Source organism: Melospiza melodia, chromosome 15, assembly GCF_035770615.1.
Source record: "Melospiza melodia melodia isolate bMelMel2 chromosome 15, bMelMel2.pri, whole genome shotgun sequence".
Classification (NCBI taxonomy): Eukaryota; Metazoa; Chordata; class Aves; order Passeriformes; family Passerellidae; genus Melospiza; species Melospiza melodia.
Window position 1 is genome coordinate 1,393,815 of NC_086208.1, and position 25,902 is coordinate 1,419,716.

Below are 25,902 nucleotides of genomic sequence, written 5' to 3' on the forward strand. Positions count from 1 at the left end.
TGCTCAGTAATACTGAAAAACTCCACAGCTTCACAGAGGCATAAAATCCTTAAGGTATGGAAAAACATTCTGTTGCCAGATACTTAAAAAAACAAAACACAAAATCAACAACAACAACAAAATAAAGTAAAAAACTCCCCACAACAATACCAAAACCTTTGAAAACTCTTTTCACTTCCACCTAGTTGAAATTCATCTCTGAGGACTGTCTGAAACACACTGTAACCCTCTTACCCCAATAGACCATACAAAAATAATTTAATTCTGCACTTGTTCTTCTGCTGGACATACAGACAGAGATTAGGCAAGAGCCACTCCTTGTCCCTTAACTTCCTCAGCCAGCACTTCAAGAACATGACCAGCTTAAGGAGAAGAACTGGCATGGAACAGGAAAAGTTCCCAAAGTCAGAGATCAAAGCTCAGGTAGAGCCAACAGCAGCTGCAGAGGATGCAGCTATGCCAAAGGCCACTTTAAAAACAAAGCAGAGTCAGAAGGAGACATGGTAAAGTAGAATGGAACACTAGAGGCAAGCCCAGGACAAGCACTGGAAGCCTATTCATCCCAAACATCCATCTTCATTTAAGAAACAAATGAAATTCCTCTCTCATGTCCTCTTGGTCCAAGAGGCAAAGAAGGTCATTCATCACTACAGCTGGAGGTCACCTACCAGCTCAAATTCAGCTAGCAACCCAAACTGCAAAGATGTGCAGTTCAAAACAAAACCTACTGCTTCTTCAGACTATTTTAAATAGAATTTTCTTCATTGAACTTTATCACAAATAGTGAGCAAATGAAATATCTCCTGTTTACAGTTCAAGCAGAAAGCTTATCAAAATCATGAGGGAGTATATAAGGGAATCAAGCAGAAGACTGGAGTCAGTAAGGTGTCTTCAGAACTGCTTTAAGCTCCAATTCACCTAAAAGCAGGCACATGATACTATCTGAACATGCACTAAGTAGACTGAAGTGACATCTATTTTCAAGTATGAATTAAAAGGCAGTACTCATCCAACTGTCCCTAAATGTCAGAACACAAGATGCAGAAACTGCTGAGCTGTAGAAAGCTCTTTTGCAGTACCTTTGTACGCTGATGGATTTCTTAGTGTCAGTGACATGAGGCAAACCAAAGCACTTGAGAAGAAACAAAACTTTAAATCATAGCACAAATACTTGCATATAAAACTTTATTGTCTTTTTTTTAAAAACATGAACTTGATATACATACAAGCTGGATAGCTCTTTTCTTTATTGTTGAGCAGAGCTTTCTAGAAAACAGGTGATAGCAAGAATTAAAGCTGTACCACATTTTTCCCCTTGTAGCAAAGTGGATTAATAGCCATGTGCATATAACAACAATCAAATCATGTGTGCAATGCTCTCTGCAAATTCTGTGTTTGGCAGCACACAAATATCTTAAACTTTCTAACTTTGGTGAGCTCATAGGTACAGGTAAAGAGTGCATTTATTCAATGCACCAGCCCTTAAGTGTAGAGTTTAAAAATCCAGGCCTGGTGCACTGTATGGATCTATAGAAAAATACTGTCATTTTAGTTCATCAAGTTTGTATCTACAGCTGTTATCTAGCACAAAAGAGAAGTAAGAAATAGAAAATATTGTTTCCAAGAAAAGGAAATTAGGAAGGTCAAATTTTCATGAGTTTTTGCAAGGACACTGATTTTCTGATCCAACAGCAACAGCTCCCAGTTCCCTGATCACTGACCTCAAATCTGTTTGCTCCTCTAGTCCTGACTCAGTTACCTATGGATGGGCCTCCTGGTAAGAATGGAACTTGTCTCAAGGAAGTTCATGGGGTTATTCATACTATTTGTGTTTACCTGTTGTGTTAAACTGAATGCTGACAGCCTTCAGGAGGAGAAACTGCCACAAAAAGGTTGCATCAGAAGTGACTTCTAACTCAGTGAGATGGCATTCTTCCAGTGGAGCAACTGTACACTGAAATATGGACAGCTAATTTCTCAGATTTAAGTTTTTGACATCCAATGCTAAACCCAGTGTGCTGTTCCTCCTGGAGAGTTCTTTAGTCTACAGTGACACAACCAAAACCATTAACAGGCACATGACAGGTGAATAATATTTTCCATTTTTAAAGTGCAGATTTTCATTTACAACGTGACAACATTTCAAAGTAAACATTTCCAGACAACCACAGCCTATTTCTTTCATATATAGAAATTATTACATTGCTTCTATGCAGTATTTTCTAATACTAAACATTCAGAGATGAAATTATATTAGCTAAATTGTGTAGAGTCATTTAAGGAGAATGTTGTCTAAAATAGAGTTCTTAATTTGTTTCAATCACTAACAGAAGTGCTCCATCTGAAAAAACACCACAACCACTACCACTGGTCTGTAAACCATAACCTTAGAGTGCAAATAAGGTAACCATTTCATTTTAACATCTCTGACATTAAAAGGACAGAAAATAATATTTCAGAGTGGGAAAACATTTTATCAAAAAAAAAAAAAAAGAATTTTTAAACTGAAATGCATGTTTTAGAAACCCATTCCTCCAAATGATGCATAACTTCTAAAACTGAAGTGTTAATGGCTGCTGACTTTGAAAGAAGACCTCAGATATTTTATTTTTACTTTTTGCCCCAAGTTTCCATGTTGCTTGTAATCAATTTTAGGGAGAAAATTGCATACCAAGTGTCAAACCCGACAAATCCTGGCTATCAAGACTGCATTTAAGGTTTCCTCCACTTTAAGGATGCTCTCTTCACCAGCTTCTCCTGTTTTCGTGTTGCCAGGGCGTCCTGAATGGCACCACAAACCCTCTGCAAAACAACACAGAGAGAGCAATCAACAATGAAAGCAGGTAGCACTTTTCTTCCATAAGATGTCACTAAAAAATAATTCAACAAAGATGTAAACCCACATACACACAGGCTGGTCTAATTTAGGTACTTAACTCCTGATTCATATGCACAATATTCAAGTGATGAACAGAAATCCACAAAAAGTAAATGGGCAGTGTTGCAGGTGAGAGCAGAAAAATAGATTTTTAATGTATAGGTACCAGCATAAACATTAGCAAAGCAAAATGCAGTTAGGAAATAATCCCAAAAAAGGTAATTAAGCACAAGGAAGTCTCCTTCTAGTGTGACCTGTGTGTTCTGTGCTCCAGCTTTGGCCATGCCACTAAGACACAGAGAAACTAAAAGGATTTCAATTACTTAATGCCAAGAGTGATTTGGACAATATGCTGGAAGAGAAAGCTGAAGGAACACTTTTAGACAAGACACAGTGAAGAACTAACTTAGATTCTTCCAGTATATAAAGTGCCTCAAAATTATAGCAATTTTTTTTCCTTCCCAGTCTAACCCATTATTTTAGGAGGCTCAATCAATTTAATAGCAGCAATTTGGCCCTGGTTCTGATTCCATCTGCTGACTTGCCATTTACTGCAGCTACAATTTCAAGCATGCTCCCAAGACACTGTGGACCTAATTGATTTCACATTTGGTATCAGAACACCTCCTCTCTCATCACCTGGTACAACATCACAGTCACACACATGGTTTCCTAGGTAAATTTTTCTATTCTTGAAGTACCCTGGAATTTCCCCAAACTGATGGATCACCTTTAGGTAAGTTAACTACAAGATCCAACCATCCACAGAACAAAGGCTCACAAAACACTCCAGCCTCCCTGGCACTAACAGGAACATTTAGAGATAAATGGTAGAAAAAATATGTGTGGGGACAGAGGAGGGAGCAATCTAAATAAGCCTGTGCATACAAGGTCCACTTGTACTGGCATAGGTGATCTTGAAATAATGAGGAGCTATGTGGAACCCTACAGACTATAGGGAATTTATTACAACCTAGTACTTCAGATATTGGAATTATTTCCCTTTAAAGAGCTTTAACATATAGACCCTAAGACTATGTAGCTTCAACATTAAATTATTGTTGCATAAACTCTCTTGAATGCTTTGGACTATCTGGTCTCATCATACTCTTGGTAAAGCATATTTTTCAACACAAAATTATGGTAAATGATCCTCAGGCACAGCAGCCTATTCTCTAGCAAGCCTTTGGACATTACCATCTTTTCACATGCTGAGTGTTAACAATATTATAAGAAAAGAAGATTAAATTTAAAAAGAAAAGAATATACCCTTGCTGTAGCTTCATCCCAAAGCTGAACAGTCTTTACACATTCATAACCTGCACTGTCCTTTCTTTGGAACATGTTTTGTTCTTCCTGCAGAGGGGAACAAAAACGTGCTTCAGATGACTCACAAAACAAGAATGCAGAATCTCATACATAAATGGTTTGAATGCCAACTTCAGGTGAAATTTCAACATGGTCTCTGTCCAACCCAACTGTAATACTTTCAAGAAACTTTCAGCAAATCCTGTCACACAGTCTCTTAGTTAGCAGTTAGAACCATAAATAAGCTAAAAGCATGTATGGACCTCTAGTGAATATTAAATACAAAAAAATTTACATGCTATTCTTACCCAAACAGTAATTTTTAAAACATTTGCTTCATAGGAGGGATAACGCGTGAATTCTTCAAATAAGTAATCCCACTCTGTTGTTAAATGGCCTAAGATTTCCACTTCTTTCACATATATCACCCTCCTGTTCAAGAAAAAAAGGAGTTCATACTCAATTTCTCCCTCGGATTACAAGTTTACTAGAAAATCTAAACAAAATGAAAGCATTTGTTGAAGAAGGCATTTTCTGTGCAGATTACAAGTATCCACTCAGCCACAGTGCACCCTTATTTCCTTAATGCATTCTGAGACAATCACTTGGTGTTTAAAAGCCAGAGATGATCCAAGACATCACACACCATGAGCAGGCCAAGGACTGGGCTAAGGAGAGAAGTGCACATTTAGCTAAGGCTGAAAACAACTAAACTGCCCAATTATCATCCATGGCCTTGAAATCTCATCCATCTGCAGCCTGAATTCTGAGCTGGGCTGGTCATTATCAAAAAAACCACACTGGGAAACCTCCATGGTCTTATTATGGATGAGCCTCTCTCATACATTCAGGCAAGGTGCAAACTGGTGACCTGTGGGTTGTGGAGATCATAATCCTTTTCATTATCTAAGCATATTTAGAAAGTTTTGAGTCCTCAAATTCAGCACTGCCAATATCTTGAATTCTAAAACCTGTCAGATTATTAAATAATAATTTTCATGCTGGTACACAGACTTAAGACTTCATTTAGAATATTCTTTAATTAACAATATGATAACCATGTATTACCAAACTGTTAGCTTGACTGCAAACACTTATAACAAGCTAAGTTGAAAAATCAAAAATGAAGAGGGGAACAAAAGACTATTTTCCCCCCACTATGATAAAAGGATCTCAGAGTAAACCATCTTCCCAAATTAGTATCCAGCACTGACATCACAACTAAATCACACTGTCCATTAAGGAAACAAAATTAAATATTAAAAAAAAAATCAAAAAGAAAATGGAGAAGGAAAATATATGCAGAATATATGCAGAAAAGAGCAATCAGTTTAGACTTAGCCAGATGTCTAATCCCCAAGCTGAAATCATCTCAAGCCCTTAGAAAGCACACAAAATTCAATACCTGTTGGTAACAATAAGATTTGCTCTTCTGCCTCTTGGAATTGGACAGTGGTATCGATAAACCTCTTTTTCCAGCTTCCTGATGTGCAACTTCTGAAACAGAAAATAATTGTGGGGCTGAACAGAAACAAACAAACAAACAAAAAACCCAAACCAAAACCAAAAAAATCAAATTTAAAAAAAAAAAACAAAACACAAAACACTAAACACCAAAAACCACAAATCAAATTGGTGTCTTGAATTGAAAAGCCTTCTGAAAAGTTACCTCATTGTTAGTTCTTTAAAGGGAGGTTCTCACAGTGCTCTCAGTCCTGAAGCTGAGTCACTGAGAAGTCTGATCCATTCCACTCAAAGGCAGAACACTGACACTGCTGTATCAGACTATTTCTTCAGCTTTGATTTCCTTTCTGTGCTAGCAATTGTTTAATAATGTTCATGCTGCTACAGCCCATGCTGCAGGCTTCATTCAAGAGTGAAAACCCTGCAAAGGTCATGCATTTTTATAAGGCACATGACTCAGACCCTCAGAAACAAAGTCTCAAGATACAAATGCTCAATACACCTCAACATCAGATTTCTGAACTGAGCAGATAGGACCACTCAATACCCAAAATGAAAGTGCAGATTAAATCACTCATCACATTTTGATTAGACAACCACAACTCAAGTGACAACCTACAAACACAGAAAAAGTTTTGAAATAAAAGTACTGAAGGATAGGATCCTATGATACTCCTAGGACTTTTCTGGCACTTATTCATTGAGGTTTTTTTCAGATTTCCCATTCTGTACACACTCTTTGACTAAAGTAAAATGTTTTCTAGAGCATGTCACCAGGATTACAATATTCCATCACCAACACAGACAGCACAGAACACAGGCTCACAGTCACCCCCGTACCAAGCTCCCAATAACACTGGATTAAACACAAGCAGGACTCACAGAGTGATACCTGAGCATGTTTGTGGGAAAGGAATACAAATCAAAACATCATGCAGGAAAAGCTTAAAGCACGAAATTAAGAACATGCTACTAGTGGGAACCTAGCCTCAAAGTCAGTATGACAACAAATCTATATCAACTACTGGTTTTCCTAATATGCAGTAAGTCTTTTAAAAAAATACACTGAAAAATAGTGTTTAATCAGCAAAAAGTAGCCAGACAATTATATAAGTATGAAGTCAATGTACATTGACTTTATTCAATACCCTCCAAGGTCAATAGCACCCTCCAGGTCAATAAAAGCACCTTTTTTATGATATAAACTGTTGTAAGGGAAAATGGGCAGCTCCTGTGTAGAAAAATGGGGAAACAGAAGGAAGAATGCCTGGATGCAGAATGCAAATACTTCAGATCAACTTCTAGCAAATGGGTGCCCCAAAATTGGTTTGATATTCTTCAGAGCAAAGTAGGACAACTTTCAGTTCATTTTACAGCTGTTACTGTGGAATTCAGCCTCTACAACAGTAAATTCCTCAAGGTCTCATTCCTCAAGTTTCTGACTAACTAGTAACAATAACCTAAAGAGGAAGGACTAAGAATTCAGTAGGTTTTCAGTTACTTCTTGTAAATAGCCATTTCTTTTTTATTTCCTTAGATGGACCCAAAAACCAATGAGATGACAATAGAGGCTGCACTTGACTCCCCATTTGTCTGACTGTGATTAACAGGTTTCATTCTATGCAGTTTCAGTAACCAAAATTGAAAGATCAGCTTACATAAGAATCAATTAAAAGAACATTTGAATTTTTTTATTTGCATTTTATTTTCATATATTCAAAAGTTCAACAAATATCTTAAAGCATCATCATACATCACAACTGACTCCAAAAAACCCTTTAATCTAAAAGCTGATGAATATTCAAGAGCTGAAATCAACAGCATAGTGTTTTCCTATACTTGATCTCTAGTGATGTTATGTTTTGAAACACATTTTAATCCAGCATTTTTTAGTAAGCAAAACCATAGGGTCAACCAACATCTTCTATAAAAAATATCCCTTTCTGACCATCTTAAAAATTTCTGAAACTGTACAGTGTAGATATGAAAGGAAAAAAAAGATGCCAGAAAAACTGCTTATCTCAAAGCCTCTTCAAAACATTAGAAGAAACATGGCAGCATATGACTAAAATGAAAATATGAACTCACATTTTATACCTGAACCTTAGTTGTTTCAAAAACAAGTAAAAAATTTAAGAAATAGAAAAACCACCACCATGTGAGGACTGTAATTCAAAGGCTGCAATCCATATTCTGAATCCTTTTGTTGAATATGAAGAAATTAGACATGCCACATATTTAAACAGATTTATTCATAAGCATATTTCTCTATTCAAACTCAAAGCTTTGGAGAGAAAGCCTGTTTCTCATAACTTCAGAAACAATCCCAATAGTATTTTTAGATTTTACATGCGATATGTTACCAAAGTAAGAGCTCCCACTGAGGCCTGTGCTGAAAAGATGCTGTGTTTGTGAGCTATTCTCAATACACCTGATAGATGCCAGCACAATGGTGGTGGCATTATGTAAAAAGGAGCTTGCACTTGATGTAAATTACTCCATGATCTGCACACTCTTAAAATTTAGACATCTTAATCAAAAGCTGTTATTTTTATGAGCATACTACAGCACTTTGAAGAAGTTAACTCATTCTTATTTTACATGGAAATGAAAGAAGCAATGCAGATTTACACAGCAGAACAGTGAGTCAAGCAGAAATAGAATCTGCAGTTTCCAGCGTAGTCTATGCTCTGCCACACAACACTGCCTCACCACCCTGCCTCAATTATTCATGAGGTGTTCTGCATTCTTTATAAAGCTCCTGCTTTAACTGGGATGTGAAACAAAGTAATGCCACGGGCATTGAATAATGCATGAGTGACATCATGGCAGCCCCGAGGAGCTGGGCCAGCACAGCCCTGCCAGCACAGGCACAGCCCCACCACACCACGGGCTCCCAGCACCTGCTCCTGCAAAGCTCAGCTCCAACACTGCTCACACCATGACTGGAACTCTTGAGAAGTGATTCCTTGGAAAACAATTCTGCTAGAGCTGCCCTATTTGCCCTCTGAGTTCTGCTGTGCATTTCTGAGTAGCAAAGCCACGGTGTGCTGCCCATGGGCTGAGGCACAGCCTGCTCACATCACATCTCACTCCCAGCTTTGGGACCAACCGAGCACATCCCTACACATCCCACAGACATCACATCCAGCACTTCTGGGACAAGGAACTGCAGAAACAACTTTACACAACTCAACTCATCCACTTCACCCTCAGTTTGCACCAAAACCCTCACTTTCCTGTTAAAACCTACATTTTGCTCCTCTAAGACAAGCTCTAATGCCTACATTTCACACAAAAGTAATTAAGTAAAACATTTTTCCATCCAATCACTGGATGGTACTGAGGCATGTGATCCTTAAGGTAACCTTACAAGGTTTCCACCCCGTGAGTTTATATTTATTTTAAAGGGACATATGCACTGAATGTAGTTAAAGTAGATGAGAAGGTGTGGGTCCTGGTTGAACTACTTCTAATAAAGGATCAAAACTGGATCCAAAAATAAGCAGCACTTGTACCTATTGTGATTAAATTTGTAAATGCACATAGGACTGACTCTTATTTTTTCATTAAATATCCAATTTCATGTAAAGACACTGTCCTGTCTTGCTTTACATTGCTTGCTAGCTTACATTAGAAAACAAAGCCTTCCCAACACTGACCTCTAGCACGAAAACCAAGAACAGTTAATTACACCTCTCCTGTATCCCATTAAGTGACTTGCTGAAAGAAACCAATTGTATTTAGTGAACTGTACAGAGGATCTATTCCTGGTTTGTATTCTGCTCCAATCTACACCTCTTAAGAAAGTACAAATACCAGATGTGGAGGAACTGCATAATATCAAATTTTCCGTGTTGACTGTGCCATCTTTTCCTTTTTGCCAGATATAAAAAACATAGGGAGAAAAAAAAAACCAAACCAAAACATTCAAGAAGAAAAAATTTGGCCTGCTTAGTATATCACAACTTAATCTCATTTAATCCTCTAAAAAACTCACTAAATGTTCTTTTGAATGATTTTAAATTGACCATTACATTCTAAAAGGCATTGCCAGCAAAAATGCTTCTGTTCAACATATTTTCACATATTATAGGCAAAAAATTTGCTCTGACAACAGCTTAAGCTTAGCTTGCTAATTTCTAAAATGTATTAGTAATGAAGTTTATGGCATTGCTTAGTATAGAAATACATGTATACTTATTTATATATGTGTGTGTGTGGAGATTCCTGTTAACAGCTGACAGTTTATACTTTTTTTTTATGTTGAAGAGCAAAGCCCCTGAAGATTCTGTGACTAAAAGCTAGAGAGAACTAAGCTAGCTGTATGTTTAACCGAGCAAATTCATAAAGAACCAGCAGTAGTAACTTGAAGGCAGAGTGGGTCAGCAGATGTGTAGCTGTCAGGGCTATGGCACGGCACAGAAACCACAAGAACAGGTTTTCTCAGCACTTCTATAAAAAACTTGAAATTACAAACACTTTCCCAGAATTAAATTCCATTCTCTATCACTATTTTAAATTTTGCTCAAGATCTGCTCTGCCCTTCTGTCCACAGCTCCACCTCTGGAGAGCACCAATAAATAAATAAATTCAGGATCTAACCTACCGTGATCCTTTTTTCCAAGTGCCTTCTGTTGTTGCCATTCATAAGGAGCTAAGCATCCCCAGAAAAATAAATATACAGGAAACAAACCCTCCCTGTCTCTCCCATCTAATCTTACTGAAGATGGTTATTCAAGTTTGTTTTCTGAGCCTGGACAACATCAAACACCGTTTTATTCAACTGCTACACAGAAAAGATTGAGAAGGGGAGAGGACATGGTAAATGCAATCATGCCCTTGATCTAAATACTTAAGGCAGATGAAAAACCATGAGAGAAACAGACAAGAAATACAGAAAATGTTTACTCCATTATTCCAGTTCTTGCTGCATGCCAGGAGAGAAGGAGAAAGAAAATAAATGTTAGAAATAGAACAGGGAATAAGGATTAAAAGACCATGTACAAGCAACTAGCAAATATAGAAGTTAATGCAGACAGTTATTTTACTCCAACTTTTTAGCAACAGAATAAGCATTTAAAGGTAAGTATTAAGAACACAAAGTCTAAAATACAAATTAACTGATTCTGACTGTCAAGAACTTGAAAACTCATGTTGTTCATCTCCCATATGTTAGGCACATCCACATGAGAAAGCAGGCTAAATGTCCACACAGTGCCTGTAGCTATGACAGATTGCTATTATGAACAACATAAGGAAAAACCAAACAGCAGTGGTATGAAAATTCATGCAGTTTTTTTAATTGCTGATACAACCAAACAATTCAAGGTCTATTGCTTAGTTGCTTAGTCTGTAAACCAACCTTAGCTTTATTATAAAGACAAAAATCTGGATCTATCAAAATGGAGGGGTTTTCACATCTTTAAATCGTAATCCTTATGCAATTTTTCATCCTACTACCTCCTTCCAGTGTATGAGAAGTGAACATAAAATGGAGAAGACCATACAACAGCAATGCTGCAGCTTCCATTTTGCATTCAGCTTACTCCAAGCGCTGGGCCTTCCCTGCTATCCAGGCTTGCTTTATGAAATTGGCTGGGGCAAATTTTTACTTCAGATCATGACTGCTACAGATTGATTGCACTTAATCCTTTATGGAGCCCTAAAATTCTCTAAAGAGAATTTTAACTGTGTTTACAATGCAGAACATACCTCAAATAAATCATAGCCCTCAGCTTCCACCCTGTTGTAGGGCCGGATGATGCCATCCTCACGGATGAGGCGTGGGGGACGCAGATTTGACACTTCCTCAGTTGACTCTGCCACCCTGCCACAGACAGTGCAACATGATTCTGGTAAGCTTAATACAAGTCTGAGTTTCACCAGTACATCTTTAGAAGTCAGCCTTTCACTTGCCACACATCCCACTTACACATCCTGGGTACCCTGCAGATGTAAATAGTAAAGACAGACTGCTAATAATAAATCAAAAGTAGCACTAGTCAATTAAACAGCTACAGAATAAGCTGGAGAAGTTGATTCCCAAATGCAGATAACTTACTAAGGGTTCCCAAGTTGATTAAAATACAAGAAGGCCCTGATGGGCACTGCTAACCAAATTTCAGACTGGGAAGTTTTACTCTGAAAATTTCAGTGGTCTGTTTTTCACAGTAAATTTAACAGACGTTTCTCCTCAGTGGAAGGAGCAAAATGAAAAAATGGATTAGTTACTGTCTGCCTGAACTACCACAGTGATTAGTTACTGCCTACCTGAGCTACCACAGAGCAGCACGTTCTCTGAAGCAGCAATTTCCTCGTCATCACAAAATAGATTTGCTACAGGCCACTGGACACTCCTCAACCTCACATATCATTCTGATTTTTGTATTTACAAATAGTTGTGTGGCACTACTGGAGCACTTTGCCACCTGGTATCCACCATAGGAGGAGAACTTCCCCTTGCACTGTACCTTTGAATTCCCTGGAAGGTGCTGCTTGCCATATCCACAATGCCTCCTGTTGGCCGGGCTACCACTCCTACCAGCCCCTTCCCAATGCCTTTAAAGAATCCAGCTGCACCTTCTTTTTTAGCCCCTTGGACAGAATAGAAAGAGAAAAATACATGTTTTCATGACCTACTTAATCACAGAATTAAACCATTATTGCTACAGGGGAGCTGTTTTGTGTTGGAAACAGCCCACAGGCAGTGATTGCAGAGTCCTATTGTACAAAGAGCTGTCTGTGGAAAGTCACCCACTGCCTCCTGGTCTGCCCAGACACATCTCTGTCCACTTAACACCTCACCAGCCTCTGAAGGGCCCAGAACTGAGATGTTATCAAGATTCTCCTTCTCACACTTTCCATCTGGAATATAGGCCAATAGACAAGTTTTTTCTAGGTTGACAGTAATAACAAAATGTTAATGTTCTGAAGACACTAAGATGCAGAAGTGTGATAGAAGTTAACTGTTTCTATCTCAAAGTTACATATTCTAGTGATATATAACTATGGGAGAACCAAAGGAGTGTTCAGAAAGCAGGTGAGGTCACCCACTCAAGAGACAAGGCCTACATATCTAAGTACTGCACAAAAGCTGTAAAACACCACACAGCTACAGCTGACTCCCAACATTTAAATCACTGCCACATGAAGATTAATAAGAGGCATTTTATCCCAGATATTTTTCATCATCTATCATTTTCATGAAGTAACAGGAACAAATACTGACTTCAGCAACAAAACTAAATTTGTTTTTTAAGATTTGTGACCTTTAGAGCCCCAAAAAACTTTTTCAGCTGGTGATTTTTACTTTGTTATTTTTACTATCTTTATTCTGGCTTCAGACAAGGAATTGGGTACTACAGCAGGCCTAACAAAATACATCACAGAGATAACCTATTCTTAACCATACAAATGTTTAAAAGGTGGTGAAGCCAACAACAGATATAAAGACATTTGAGGAAATCATCATGTAAATTCACATTAGAATAAGAAATATAAAAATTTTGCTATGCCTTAGCATCACCATACTTGGTTTGCTATTTCTTAACATTACAAAATAAATTGTCAAGTATTGAGAAACCACTTAAGCAGTGCAATGCAGCCTTTGTGCTTACCTTCTACTGGTTTAGTGATGATGCCTGTCACACCTCCAACAACACCCTAAAACAAAGATAATTAAGTTCCCAATGAGAAACTGAAATGCTGTCAGTCCAACTGGGCAATCTATTGTCTCAAATCTTTATTTTAATAGTTTATAATGTAAAGTTCAGTATCGGAAACACTGTTTGGCTAGGGGTTTTGGCTTTGTTTTTTCTCTTACTTGATATTTTTAAGAAAACTATAACAAAGGCAAAGACTTTAAAGACAGAATTGACTGCAAGGTCAGGTAAGGGCCTGGTGCACCACATGTAACAGCTGAGATGGCCACGATGCACAGAGTCTCACCATACAATTTCAGAAAGCTTCAACCCACACAGAGTAACACCTCACCCCTGCAGAAGGCTGCCAGCATCTGCTCCTCTTGTTCTCCAGCCCAGCCTCTTACCCCCCTGATGTTGATGCACTGCCCTGTGTGCCCTCTGCTCCCGTTGGTGGTTGCTCAGTGCCCCTGGGCACTCCCTGGCTCACTGCTGGCAGTGCTGCTCACAGCTGTGCCCATCCCCAATTACCACAAACTCTGTGCCTACAAGCCCAGTTACCTTAATTACCTAACACATTTGTTGAATATGAGTAACCATTTATTTATACAATACACAGCAGAAATTGGTGTTATTTCCCACCCATGATCCTAACTCCAGTTCCTCAGGTGACCAGAACCAGGACCTCAAACACTACAGCTGATGCACTACACGGAATCTCCTATAAACCCACTGCCTGTCTCTTCTGCTTGGCTAATTAACTGACAAAAAAGATCTCAAAATTCCTGCAGGTGATTTTCAAGCAAGCAGGCACATGAAACACTCATCCACAGACCATACCCTTAACAGGCCTTTTCCTCCTTTGGCCAGGCTCTCCCCAAAGTCCTTTGGCTGCCGACCCATCTCCTCTCTCCTCTTCTGCTGAAATTCCTCATCCAGAGTGATGGCAGCCAAGCCCTTGCCAACAGTGCCAGTGATCCTGGACACCATCCCTGCTGCCCCACCTGAGGGAACACAAAGAAGGAGTTACTGTGCTTTCACATCTTAACAGCAAACAACACACAGCCAGCAAGTTCATAGCAATTTCCCTTCCTATTCAGTTTAGATATGGTGAATTCACACAGAGCCATGCTATCCATGAGAACATTCCAGAATGTGGTCTGATATCCATACATACAGCAACAGAGAACATTTATAGCACTTTACTACATGTTACATAGCATAATGGATGAAACAATGTTTTCTCTAATTACTGTCAAGACAGAGCTAAAAATCTAAAGTAATTGTAACAGAACACTGCTCAGGCTTTTCCAGACATTTTAGAACCATTAAAATTATGCTTCTTATTTATTCAGAGCATGTTACTAACTTAGTTATATATGCAATGTGATGCAATGCAATGTTATGCAATGTTTCTCACATTGGTTGCTCAGTCTACAAACAGATATTCAGATGGTCTCAGGTAAATTATGTGTGAATGATCTGTACCACAAACACTGGCAACAGTATGACAACCTTAAACACTCACTAGAAAAATAATGTGGGAATTCATCAAAAAAGAACACTATGAACATACCCACTGTGTGCCCAAGAAGACTTCTAACACCAATTACAAAACCTTCAGCAAATTCTTCAGGTCCTTGAACAGCTCCCTAAAAATGAAATTAATAAGGAATAGCAGAAAACCACACAATGATGCATCTGTTTCAAGAAAAACTAGCAATTCCTTTACATTGATGCAAGTAAGGCCATCTGAATAGGTTATTCCTTTGACATTCACATTAAAAAATTACTGCTGCCTGCCTGTTCAGAGTGTGGAGTATAGTGACAATAAACTATAACCCCTACCAGTACATCATTCAATCAGCCCTTTATAAAGACACAGTTAAAGAATCAGGAACTCCTACCTGGAATGGCTCATAGAAGAAAGCTTCAACTCCCTCAGACAGCCCTCTGATCAAACCAAATGGATTCCCAAGAACATCTAATCCAAGTACAAGAACATACATCTGTTTCAGGAACTAAATGATGAGAGGGAAGAAAAAAGGCAAACAACAAAAGCAGTGTTATGAGCTGTTGTCACACACATCAGAATCCCAGCCTGGTTCATTTTTTAATTTACTACCCAAGTAAGGTATTAGAGTGCCCAACTAAGTGTTCGGTGAAGAAAAATAAAATTTTCTTTAAGACACATACTCAAAATTGTACACAAAGACTTGACTAAACAAGCTTACTTGTTCACTGTAATGCCTAATAACTCTCATCCTCAGTTGGTCTCTCTTGTAGAACTGGTATTTAATTTCAAAGAAAGCAAGTCTGAAAGACAAGTAATGATTCATAAGTTAAAGACATCCTTCCTCATTCAAATACTTCTCTGCTTTCCTTCAGAGAATCCTGAAGACTTGCCTTAAAAAGAATCCCAAACCCCATCTTCTCTCCATTCCTCCCTTTCCCCTAAGGCTGTATAAATTTACACTAGTCAGTCAGCAAGGTTTACCATGGGTCCAATTATTAAGTGTACAGCAGACAAAGTATTAAACAAAAAAACCCCAAACAAACAACCCCAAACAAATGAATTCGCTTACTTGAAAACAACATCATCCACATCTGTTAGAGTAGCTCCAATACTTTTCAACAGCAAATTCAGAGAATGGATAGCTATCATTTCTTCCCCCTTATCCGATGCTTCTCCACCAGCAGCCAGGGACAAACTCAAATGCAACTGTCAAGGCAGAGTTAGTAAAAGAAGACAAATCAAGACCACAGAAAAGCCAAACCAGAGCAGGTCATGTGGTGCACATGTAAACAAATCAGTGATGAAAAATGAGGAAAGCTATCATTTAATCTAGTGATGATTTTTCTTCCCTTGCTCCAAAACAATCTAACTGCTTGAAGAGACACATTAAGATAATCCCATTAAATTGTATTTTAATACAATTTATGACACATTATCCAGTATTTTATCTGGCTTTCAGCATTATTATACCCATTGATTCTCCCCACTTAGTTATGGTTAAAGGTCTGTTTGTACTCATGGGCAACAGAGAAAGTTTTCCAACAAAGTATTAAATTCTAGAGAATGTAAAATCCCCACTAGGGATTTACTGTAATGAATTAATTGGATGATTTATTAACTAATAATCTCTCTACTGCATACCTTAATTGGAGAAATATGGAAATGTTCAAAGAAGCTGAGCATTGACACATCTGTTAGGGAAGACTCCATCAGCTCGGTGTTAAGTGCATCCAAATCTTGCTGAATTAATTTAGACTGGTTTCAATATTTAAAAGAAAAAAAAGAAGTTAATCTCATCCATATATGTAATACAATTAACCATATTATATCTAAATGTGTTTTCATATATATATAAATAAACAGTAGAAAAAATAATCATAGTTAAATACAGTTAACTAACTACTTAAATATGAGTGTACTAATGAATCCAGGGATAGCAAAGAAAACTCAAACAACCCATAACAGACACAAAATTTCTGGGTGATTTTTCCATTTTATATTATATTGATTTTCACTTAAATTCCTCAATCACCTATGATCCCATTCCAGCAAAAATCTGTTTCTCTCATACATTACCCTTTGTCTTTCAGCTTCTGGGTCTGTAGATGGAGTGAAAAGTTCACTAAGTGCTCCTAAAAATCCTTGATCAATTTTCAGTGCCATTTCCTGGATAAGAACCATGAAGTACCTAGAATGGGAAAGAAAGTGTATACCTGTACAAATTTAACTCAAATATTACATGCTTAGCCTATACAAGTTAAGTCTTGCTGTGCAAGGTCACACATATTAAGATTTACCCATATATCACACATTAAGATTTACAATTCAAAATATCAACTCTCAATTTATAGTTAGAAGTGCCTACTGGCCAGGACTGCAAAACAAAACAGACACACAACTCTGATACTGTAGTACAAGAAAGAAATAATTTTGATTACTAAAGGCTTTTCATAACAGTCCCTTCACATGGTCAGTCCTCATTTAAGTTCCTTTTTCAATTTTTTTTTTTATTGGAGACATCTAAAAACTCAATCTGAAGTCAAAAGTGGTTTAGATAGGAGAACAAACTTAAGAACAAAGTTCCCTTCTAAAATATATCACATCTCTAAAATTAAATTACAATTCACTGTTACACTCACTTGAATTGCAGGACTTGGCTGTATTCATTGAATCTAGTGATGATGCTGATGTCAATGAAGGGTTTTGGTTCTAAAGAGAAAAAAACACTCAAAAATAAATTGTCAAGCTCCTACTTTCAAGGCTGAATAAATCTGATATGACTATAGGCTTTCTCTTACCTGAATCCAAAGCAATGGACTTGGGAGGGGCTACAGGGTGAAATACAACAGGAAACATCGATCCTGGTAATTGATTATCAACCTAAAAAATTATTGCATAATTACAGGAATATTTTAGTGACATGATAATCAAACAGTTTTAATTTCAGAAGGTTTGAGTAACTTGTTTATAAATTGTGTTCAAGAGGAATGCCCTACTTATTAGGGTGGAAGGAGGAAAGAGCAAAAGGATTACTCTGATACCATTGTGGAATGTTACTCATTCAGTTATAAAAGGTCAGATGATTCCAAGTGCTGCACAAGGGATGCTTAGAGATGTTCACACCCACAAAGACTCCCTTACAAGGTCTGCAGCTGATGGCAAACACTGACTGTATAGTGAAAACCACCTTCAGGCCAAAGTAAAAACAAAATGAAAGATAAAAGGAAAGAGCAAACTTCCCACCAGCTGGTCAGAAAAAGCACCAGGGCCCTCAGAGAAGGGCAGCAAATGGAGATGAAGATGGCAATGATGATCACTCAACATCATCTCCCTCTAGCTCTGAACACTTCTTGCCAGTACCTGCTAAAGTGCTCTACTGGCAAATTTAGCAACACTATTAGTACTGACAGGACTATGCTGACCTGCTGCAAGTGTTGCACATTAATTCAGTGTTAATATTACATGTAGATACATTACTGCATACTATTTGAGCATATTTAAATGCCTGTTCTCTACTTCCCATTAGACAGGCAGTTTTTGTACTAAGGTCTCTAAACTCTTAGATATACTCTGTAAAATAATGTTACACTTCTGTGTAAAAACTACAGTAAAATTTTGAAAAAGGTTGAGGTCTGTTTTAAAAAACCAAAACACAGCTCTCTGAGGTTTTAAAACACCAAAACACAGCTCTTTAGAAATAAACTCTCCACCATAGCACCCTGCTGTACATTAGCACACAGTTATGTGGAATTCTTCCCACACTACTTCAAAATCCTGGGATGACAATTCTGCAATACTTTCCCATCACAGCACCCCTGTTACTCTGATGTAGGGAGACAGGCACCACATGCATATGGATTTCAAGATATTTCTTTGTGGAATTCACATTCTCTGAAAAAATTCCTTCACCCAGGGTTTTTCTCCTGGGAAGCTGAAAGGCAGCAAGAGGCCTCAAAGAAAAGGAAAACAATTCTTATCTCATTTGGTTCTCCTGTGTTGTGCTCATATGTGAAATGTGTTTGGAGATTGTTTACCCACAGGTGATTGTTTCATTGCATTCTGCTGTGAGTTGTTTTCACCCATTAGCCAGTTGTGGACAGTGTCAGGACTCTTGAAAGAGTCACAAGTTTTCATTATTATCTCTTTAGCATTCATTAAGTATCCTTTCTGTATTTTTTAGTATAGTAGAGTATTCTTTAATATAATATAAAGTAGTAAATTAGCCTTCTGAGAACATGGAGTCAGATGCATCATTCCCTGCCTTCGTTGGGGCATCCCTGATTTTTCAATACTTCTTCACATAAATGAAGGAAATCAAAGCCTTAATATGTCTGTCTGGTTTTGAAACCAGAGGAAGGATTAAATATTAAATTGTAGGTACCTGCAGCCAGTAGAGCTGAGCCCGTAGGCTCCTTTGGTGAGGTGACTGCTTGAATTCAACCTGAATTCCTGACAGGAAGTTACGGCGGATGCTGCATCTGACGGGGAGACGCATTTCCATTGGAGACTTGCTAAAATTCACCTGCAAATATAAGGAAGCACAGCTAAGATACAGTTTAATTTGGGAAACAATAAAATGGTACATTACTAGTTGACAGACTAGCAAATAAACCCTGTGGTTTTCCTCATTATCAGATCACAGGCTGCTGAATTTCTCCATCTAATTAACTGCATGGAAAGCAATGAAAACCACCAGTTAGTCTGACAAGGACATTACATGGCAGCTTTAGTTGTCCCAAGCAGGAACCTCTGTGTCATCTAAGTAGCTATTTCTTCATGAGTTATATATTACACGGGCATAATTAAAGATATTTATATGCAGCTGATTTACTTTCCCAACTGACATTTCCCCCCTGATCCTGCAACTTTTAAGTTATGAGAAGCAGAAGCATAAAGCTCTCCTTTATTGAGAGTGCAATGCAATGACCTACAAATAAAAGATTTGATACCATATACTATAAATGCACTACTGTAATGGTCAAAATTCAAGTTTTCAAAGAGCTGAGGGTATATACATGTTTTTCATATGAAAGGATGATATAGGAAATAAGCCTGACTATGGTACTTTAAAATGGTTGTATTGGACTTAGTCATGTGAATACACTCTTTATGCATGGAATACAGGGATGTATAATTAATGTCTGAACAAGCTCAGGTAAGTGGATTAATTTCCAGAGTCCTTGAACACTGAAGACTCCTTTACCATATCAAGTAATGGGAACTGCACCTTATTAAAAAGCTAAAACCAAAATTTCTGCAAAGAATTTAGGGTATATACTGCAAATATAGGTTCACAACTAATGGGCAGACACTGAGCAATCTTTCCTACCACACAAAAGAAAAATCCTTTAAAATTCCTACTTCATAATACAAGCCTGGATGATACCTCAGTACTGCCTCAGTATCACAAGACAAAAACATTCTACTGTGTAAAATGTGTAACTACTTAAATAAAAATCCTGCCTCTTATTTCTCTTCTCTTCACACAGCATCTATCCCAACTTAGCAAACCAGAAATCTGTTTTAACTGTTGCACTTGTCTGCAAGCATTTAAACACTAAAACTCAATACCTACCTCAGTATTGCTGTCCAGTTTATGCCAACCAGGACCTTGGAAAGCAGTCTTGGAGAGATACTTTTGATATGCCTGTTCCAATAGGTTTATTTGTTTTTGATTAAATGGTTTCCACTTTTGCCTTGGTTTCCGTTCCCAAACAACATCAGAACTGCAAGACAAATAACAAAGTTAACAATTTTAGAGTACTTATCCTTTTCTTATGCATGCAAACCATGTAAAACATAATTTTCTAATTTCTCAGGCTCAAAAAACTCCATTATGTCTTTTTTAATGTAAGCTAAAAAAGGGGGGCAGTTAAATCCTGTTGGTTCTAATTCCACTATAGGAGTAAATGCAAAATTTAATTTTAATTAAAAATGTTTCACTTAATTTAACTTGAAACATATCCCCTTCAACTCTATTGCTAAAATTATAATACACTGCCAAATTTTGATTATTCAAAGCAATATTTATACTTCCATGGGCAGTACCTAGTAATTCCTATGTAAGAGATTTCTTTTTTATTTTCATTGTTAACTAGAGAAAGTCCAAGACTATGGATTGACAAATTTATTTCTTGGTCAGGTTGCTCCAGCTCCTCTGCTTGTCGTGCTTTGGACACCAGAGCCACATCATCTGTGAAAAGCAGCACTCGCTGTCGTCCATCCAGGAAAGACACCCAGTGAATTTGAGTGTTTGCATTGTAGGGGAACTGGCCACAGTCATCCTGTATCAAAGGGGAAAAAAAGCATATTACATGAGTAAATCCCTGCTGTTGCTCTATGTTTATAAGCAAGTTTACAGACAAACACAAACCAGAACTCAGTACTTTCCCTGTTTGTTCAGTTTACTGCATTGTCCTGACTTGGTTGCACCTTGTACCCTAACACTGGAAAGAAGCTGAGGTTGGGATATTTTTTTCCCACTTTTATAAACTAAATATTCCAGCAATATCTGTGGTTTAGAATAATATTGGAAATCATTAGGGAACAAAAGCCTTCAGAGCAAAGCAAAAGGCTTCAAATCTTAGTACTGGCAGAAGAAGGCAATAAATCATATACCATCAAACAGTAAAACCAGGCAAGTACTAAGATCTCTGCTTTTCAAAGGCAGATACTCCTTTTTTATAATTTGTAAGGTAAAACTGAGATAATTAAAGCCCTTTACTCAAAAGCCCCAAAGAATCTTGAATGCAACCATAATTATATGGTAAGGAAATGGGTTTTAAACTAAACCCATTTTTTAATGTGAAAAATTTGACCCAAGGAAGTGCTTATACAGTAAAGCACACAGTAACTGGTTCTGTCTGAGTTCAGGTGTGTGAAATTAAACCCATTTCCAGTACAACTGAAACTCAAATTTGCTTTCCTATACCTTCTTTTAGCTAGCAAAACTTTTCAGTTTTGTCAACTCTGTGTTACTCAACAGAAAAACCAAGCCACCTCTGAAGAATTCATTGTAGTGTAAGGTGCAAGTGGGCAGCTAATTAAAGACAGACACACTGGACTATCAAAACATCTAAAATCTTGTTTCTTGATGGTACCTATAAGTCTCCTACAGATTGAGACAAAGTTACTGAGGAAGCTTTTTCTCACACAGTTTTAATTTTGGAATAGTCCTAAATTGGTTCAGCATTTCCTTCTCCCCTCAGAAAATTTACCTTAAGAAGGTCATGTTCACCAAAACATTGAGAGTAGCCCCAAGTCAGTTTTCTCGGTTTGGTTGGATCTGTCCAGGCAAAGAGGCATACTTGCCTTGGTTTCAACTCCATTTCCTCCTGTAATCCACTGCAGGTTAAAAGAAAAGGACAAAATAACAGCACTCACTGGTTAAAAGCACTGATGGAAGTGGTGCAAGCAAACCCCAGTGCTCACTACTCCACCGCTCCAGCTGCAGGTTCATCAGCTCTTGGAGATACTCATGTGACACCTTGGTGATGTTTAACCAGGATACCCCGGTTAAATAAGCAATGATGAATTTTTCCTTTCCCATACCTCTGTTTATATCTGAGGGAATCCCATGGAGTGTGGTTCACAATCAGAGCTGGGGCAGCTCCCTCGTGGTAATCTGTGAAGCTGATCACAGTGGAATGCTCTGAGACATTCACATCTACCAGCAAGCCCCCATTCTGGAGAGGAAGTTAGACAAAGCCCAGCATTAATTCAGGTTAGAACTATGATAAACATTATATCCAAAGACTTTACTGAACATGGTTCCTTTATAAACACATTGCCTAATGCCAGGCTAGGGTGAATTCTGAAATTATAATATTCTTTATTTGAATCAAATTAATTTAACCATGAACTGTGTGTCTCCAACATATAATAGCTGATCAAGAAATCCTAAAATAGAATCTATTTTTTGTTACCTACTTAAACTGAAGGCACCCAGACATACCCTCTGCAAAAATGCCAGATGTCAGATACCTTTGTAACTTAATAGCAATAGAGCTGTTCAGTTTCCTATAAGCTCATCACAAGCAAATCAACTTGACTACTCAGCTATGAAAACATTAACAACACTGCAAACTTGATTCATAACTTTTTTAATGCAACAGAACTGAATGAAGAGCAGTGTACCCATAACTTAAGGCACAAGGTTTTGATCTTGATGATTTCATTGAGTCAAGCTACCACAGGGCTAAAATGGAGAATTAACAACAGACTACACAAAGTCAGTCTCACCAATTCTTCCAGTTTCAGCAGAGTACCATTATCTTGGGCTTTAAACAGGAATGGTTTGGATGAGCTTTCATAGCCAACTACTCTTACACAAAGTTCACCAGATGAGTTTTCAGGCCAAAATGGAAGACACTGTAAGACAAGAAATACACATGATTTTAACATTTCATATATGGTTTAATATGGTAACCCAGCAGTAAAACAAACAGGGTTGTGTGACTGAGACTATTTCACATGCCTTAGTTCTTAGCCAAGTATCTCCTGATTAACACATCCACATCTAAACTGAAGGACTTGAATAATGTACCAGCACATGCAACCTGTACTGTTCAAGTTCCCTTAGGATGTGAAATATCCATGTCATGCCACCAGAAGAGACAGCTTCTGTAAGGGAACTCCTCTTCCCTCAAGTGACACCTTAACATCAGGCATTTGTCTACAGTGATATCAAAAAGAAAAAACATGAAGCATTACCTCTGAAGCTGAGATATAACTCCATTTATTAGTTGGAAGAGAACCATTAGGACCAATTTCTCCAACTTCAAGTTCCAGAGAAGATTTGTTTGCTATTGTGTAGAATGGAGTGAAGGTAACTATCCTGGTAAGGTTGAAACTGCTCATTTTGATGCTGACTCCAACCTGTTGAACAAGGAGAATTTGAGCAAATAATCAGCAAGAAGCTAAGGAGAAAAGTCAGGATAGAAAAGTCAATATCAGTGTAATTACAAAGTCTAACACACAACACTCTTGTTCCTTCCACCTGAAGTAAAAGCACCAACCATGCAGTAAAATCAGCAGATTATGCAATACAACTAACACAAGTGTAAACTGACAGGTTTAGCAGCAGCATTTTGCAGCTGTGGTTTTTGTGGGGAAAATCCACCAAAAATCCCTCTAGAGTAAACCCTGACAACTTAAAATGACCATTATCATCAGAACACAGTTAAAGAGTACATGAAAACACAACTCCCCACATCTCTTTACTCTGCTTAGTTGTGAAAATGCAGTCTTGGATAAGGAGTGCAGATCCAAACACTTGCTAACAATTGTGAACAATTATCTCCACCATGCACACCCATCATTGTGTTTTCAAACACAGAGCACTACATGTTAGTAAAAAGTCAAGCCAAAAGAACACAGAGAGCTTCACAAATCACTGCAACAGATCTTACCAGGTAGTCCATGTTATTAGCTGGACACTTGACACAACCATAGCTTCCTACAGTATCAAGGGAAAAGCTGTTGGACCAAGTGCTGGTTGAAATACACAGCTGGATCTACACACAAAAAACAACAACATGCAAAGTAATTCAGTAAACTCATTTTCATTCTGTGGTTCGTGCATTATGGACTGCAGTTATATCACATATAGCAATGTAAACACAACACTTCAGTGCTTTTAGCACCTCCCATAAATTAGGATAACCTAATAATGTAGTATCACTATTCATATTGTGGTTTATTAATCTGTGATTGAGTTCTGGGAAAGATGTTACAGTAGAAGGTATCAAAGCAGAGTAGCTCTCATTGACTCTTGCTCATGACAGCACACATAGATGGGGGAAAAAAAGCCCATCACTTTGTGGTGCTTCACAAACTTGAAGAGATGGAAGGAAATAATCAAATGAATAGTTTTTCAACCATTTCTTCAACTATTGTTAGGTAAAAAAAGTTATTTAAAAAATTCTAAATTCCAAAAAAAATCCAAAATTTTTTCCAAAATCCAAAAGTATTCAAAAAAACTTCTACTGCAGTGCTCTTCACTTGACCATGTAAACGTCACACTAAAATCAAAACAAAAGGAATGTATGTAACACAAAATAGAATATTTGCAGTGTGCATTTTAAATGTCCAACTACCAAAGAAAGCAGCAGTCAAATTAAAACCTTTAGACTTAAAAACTACATTAAAATATCCCTTTTATAACAAGTGTGTGTGTTTTCTCCCTCAGAACACAGCCTAAAGACCTAAATGAAGCATACCTTGTTCTTACTAAAAATATTTTTCTTTTTAAAAGAAAACAAAACAATATCTCTGTAGTCTGCTGGATGCTTCACATGAGTGTCTTCAGCTCGGTACTGCAGAACTCGGGAGGTCTTGTTGATGATCCAGTAGGGGCTGAACACAGACAGGACCATGTGGCCCCCGACCCGCCTGGCATGGATGTAAACATCCACGGCCAGCTCTGAGGCACTGTGGGACACGAAACGCACAGGGAAAAATTCACACATCCCATCACAGATTTTAAGATGGCCATGCCAGTCTTTGCCTTGGTATTTTAACAACACAAGCTCCATTATTTCTCCACTGATTCTTGAATGAAAAACATCTGCAGTACTTCCTTCAGTTAATTCACCGTCTTCTGCGGTTCCCTGTAGCAAAATTAGATAAGGTAAATTAAGTTTTCAACACATAAAAGTTAGATTTTAAATGCTGGTTTAAGAACCAGTGTTTTATTCTCTTGTAAGATGTACATTTCGGATACCTCAGTAACCCATGTCTTAACCTCCAATCACTCTCACTTGAGATTGATCCTGTGAATAATTTGAGAACAACACTTGAAGCACTCTGTACTGCTCTGCAAGTTATTCTGGATCTCAGGGAGGCAAACTTGCTCTAACATATTCCCTGTTTCCACTCCCTCCCTCTCTCCTCCATGATTTCCAAAGGATTTTGGCAATGATTTCTTATTCATATTCTTACAATACTGGGTGTAAGACTGCACTGGACTATGCTGCAGATACACAGCCAGGATTTTTCACACTAAAGAACCCCCAAGGCACAGACCTGCCAGTTCTGCCATGCTATTTGGTAGCACAACTTGGCTCAGGCAGTGGCATCCAACAACAACAGCT

General features: G+C 37.8%; 1 protein-coding gene across 3 annotated transcripts in view; it reads right to left on the reverse strand.

The window, feature by feature from the left end:
• Positions 1-1,168: 1,168 nt before the first annotated feature.
• Positions 1,169-25,902, reverse strand: part of VPS13C (vacuolar protein sorting 13 homolog C) — a 75,888-nt gene continuing 51,154 nt past the window's right edge. The window contains exons 61-85 of one of the 3 annotated variants that reach the window (XM_063169269.1): positions 25,030-25,419; positions 24,220-24,324; positions 23,522-23,686; positions 23,051-23,179; positions 22,361-22,494; positions 22,027-22,153; positions 20,858-21,093; positions 20,385-20,535; positions 19,191-19,331; positions 17,608-17,689; positions 17,449-17,518; positions 16,886-16,997; positions 16,451-16,564; positions 15,879-16,015; positions 15,528-15,609; positions 15,201-15,314; positions 14,870-14,945; positions 14,134-14,297; positions 13,270-13,315; positions 12,124-12,247; positions 11,366-11,480; positions 5,592-5,683; positions 4,495-4,618; positions 4,148-4,234; positions 1,169-2,802 (exon numbers count right to left, since the gene is read on the reverse strand). In XM_063169269.1, coding sequence (XP_063025339.1) covers positions 2,713-2,802; positions 4,148-4,234; positions 4,495-4,618; positions 5,592-5,683; positions 11,366-11,480; positions 12,124-12,247; positions 13,270-13,315; positions 14,134-14,297; positions 14,870-14,945; positions 15,201-15,314; positions 15,528-15,609; positions 15,879-16,015; positions 16,451-16,564; positions 16,886-16,997; positions 17,449-17,518; positions 17,608-17,689; positions 19,191-19,331; positions 20,385-20,535; positions 20,858-21,093; positions 22,027-22,153; positions 22,361-22,494; positions 23,051-23,179; positions 23,522-23,686; positions 24,220-24,324; positions 25,030-25,419 — 3,207 coding nt within the window. In that variant the 3' untranslated portion in view covers positions 1,169-2,712. Of the gene's footprint in view, positions 2,803-4,147; positions 4,235-4,494; positions 4,619-5,591; positions 5,684-5,855; positions 6,072-7,319; positions 10,581-11,365; positions 11,481-12,123; positions 12,248-13,269; positions 13,316-14,133; positions 14,298-14,869; positions 14,946-15,200; positions 15,315-15,527; positions 15,610-15,878; positions 16,016-16,450; positions 16,565-16,885; positions 16,998-17,448; positions 17,519-17,607; positions 17,690-19,190; positions 19,332-20,384; positions 20,536-20,857; positions 21,094-22,026; positions 22,154-22,360; positions 22,495-23,050; positions 23,180-23,521; positions 23,687-24,219; positions 24,325-25,029; positions 25,420-25,902 lie in introns of those variants that run through there. The other 2 variants (XR_010029593.1, XM_063169268.1) reach the window with 2 other exon arrangements.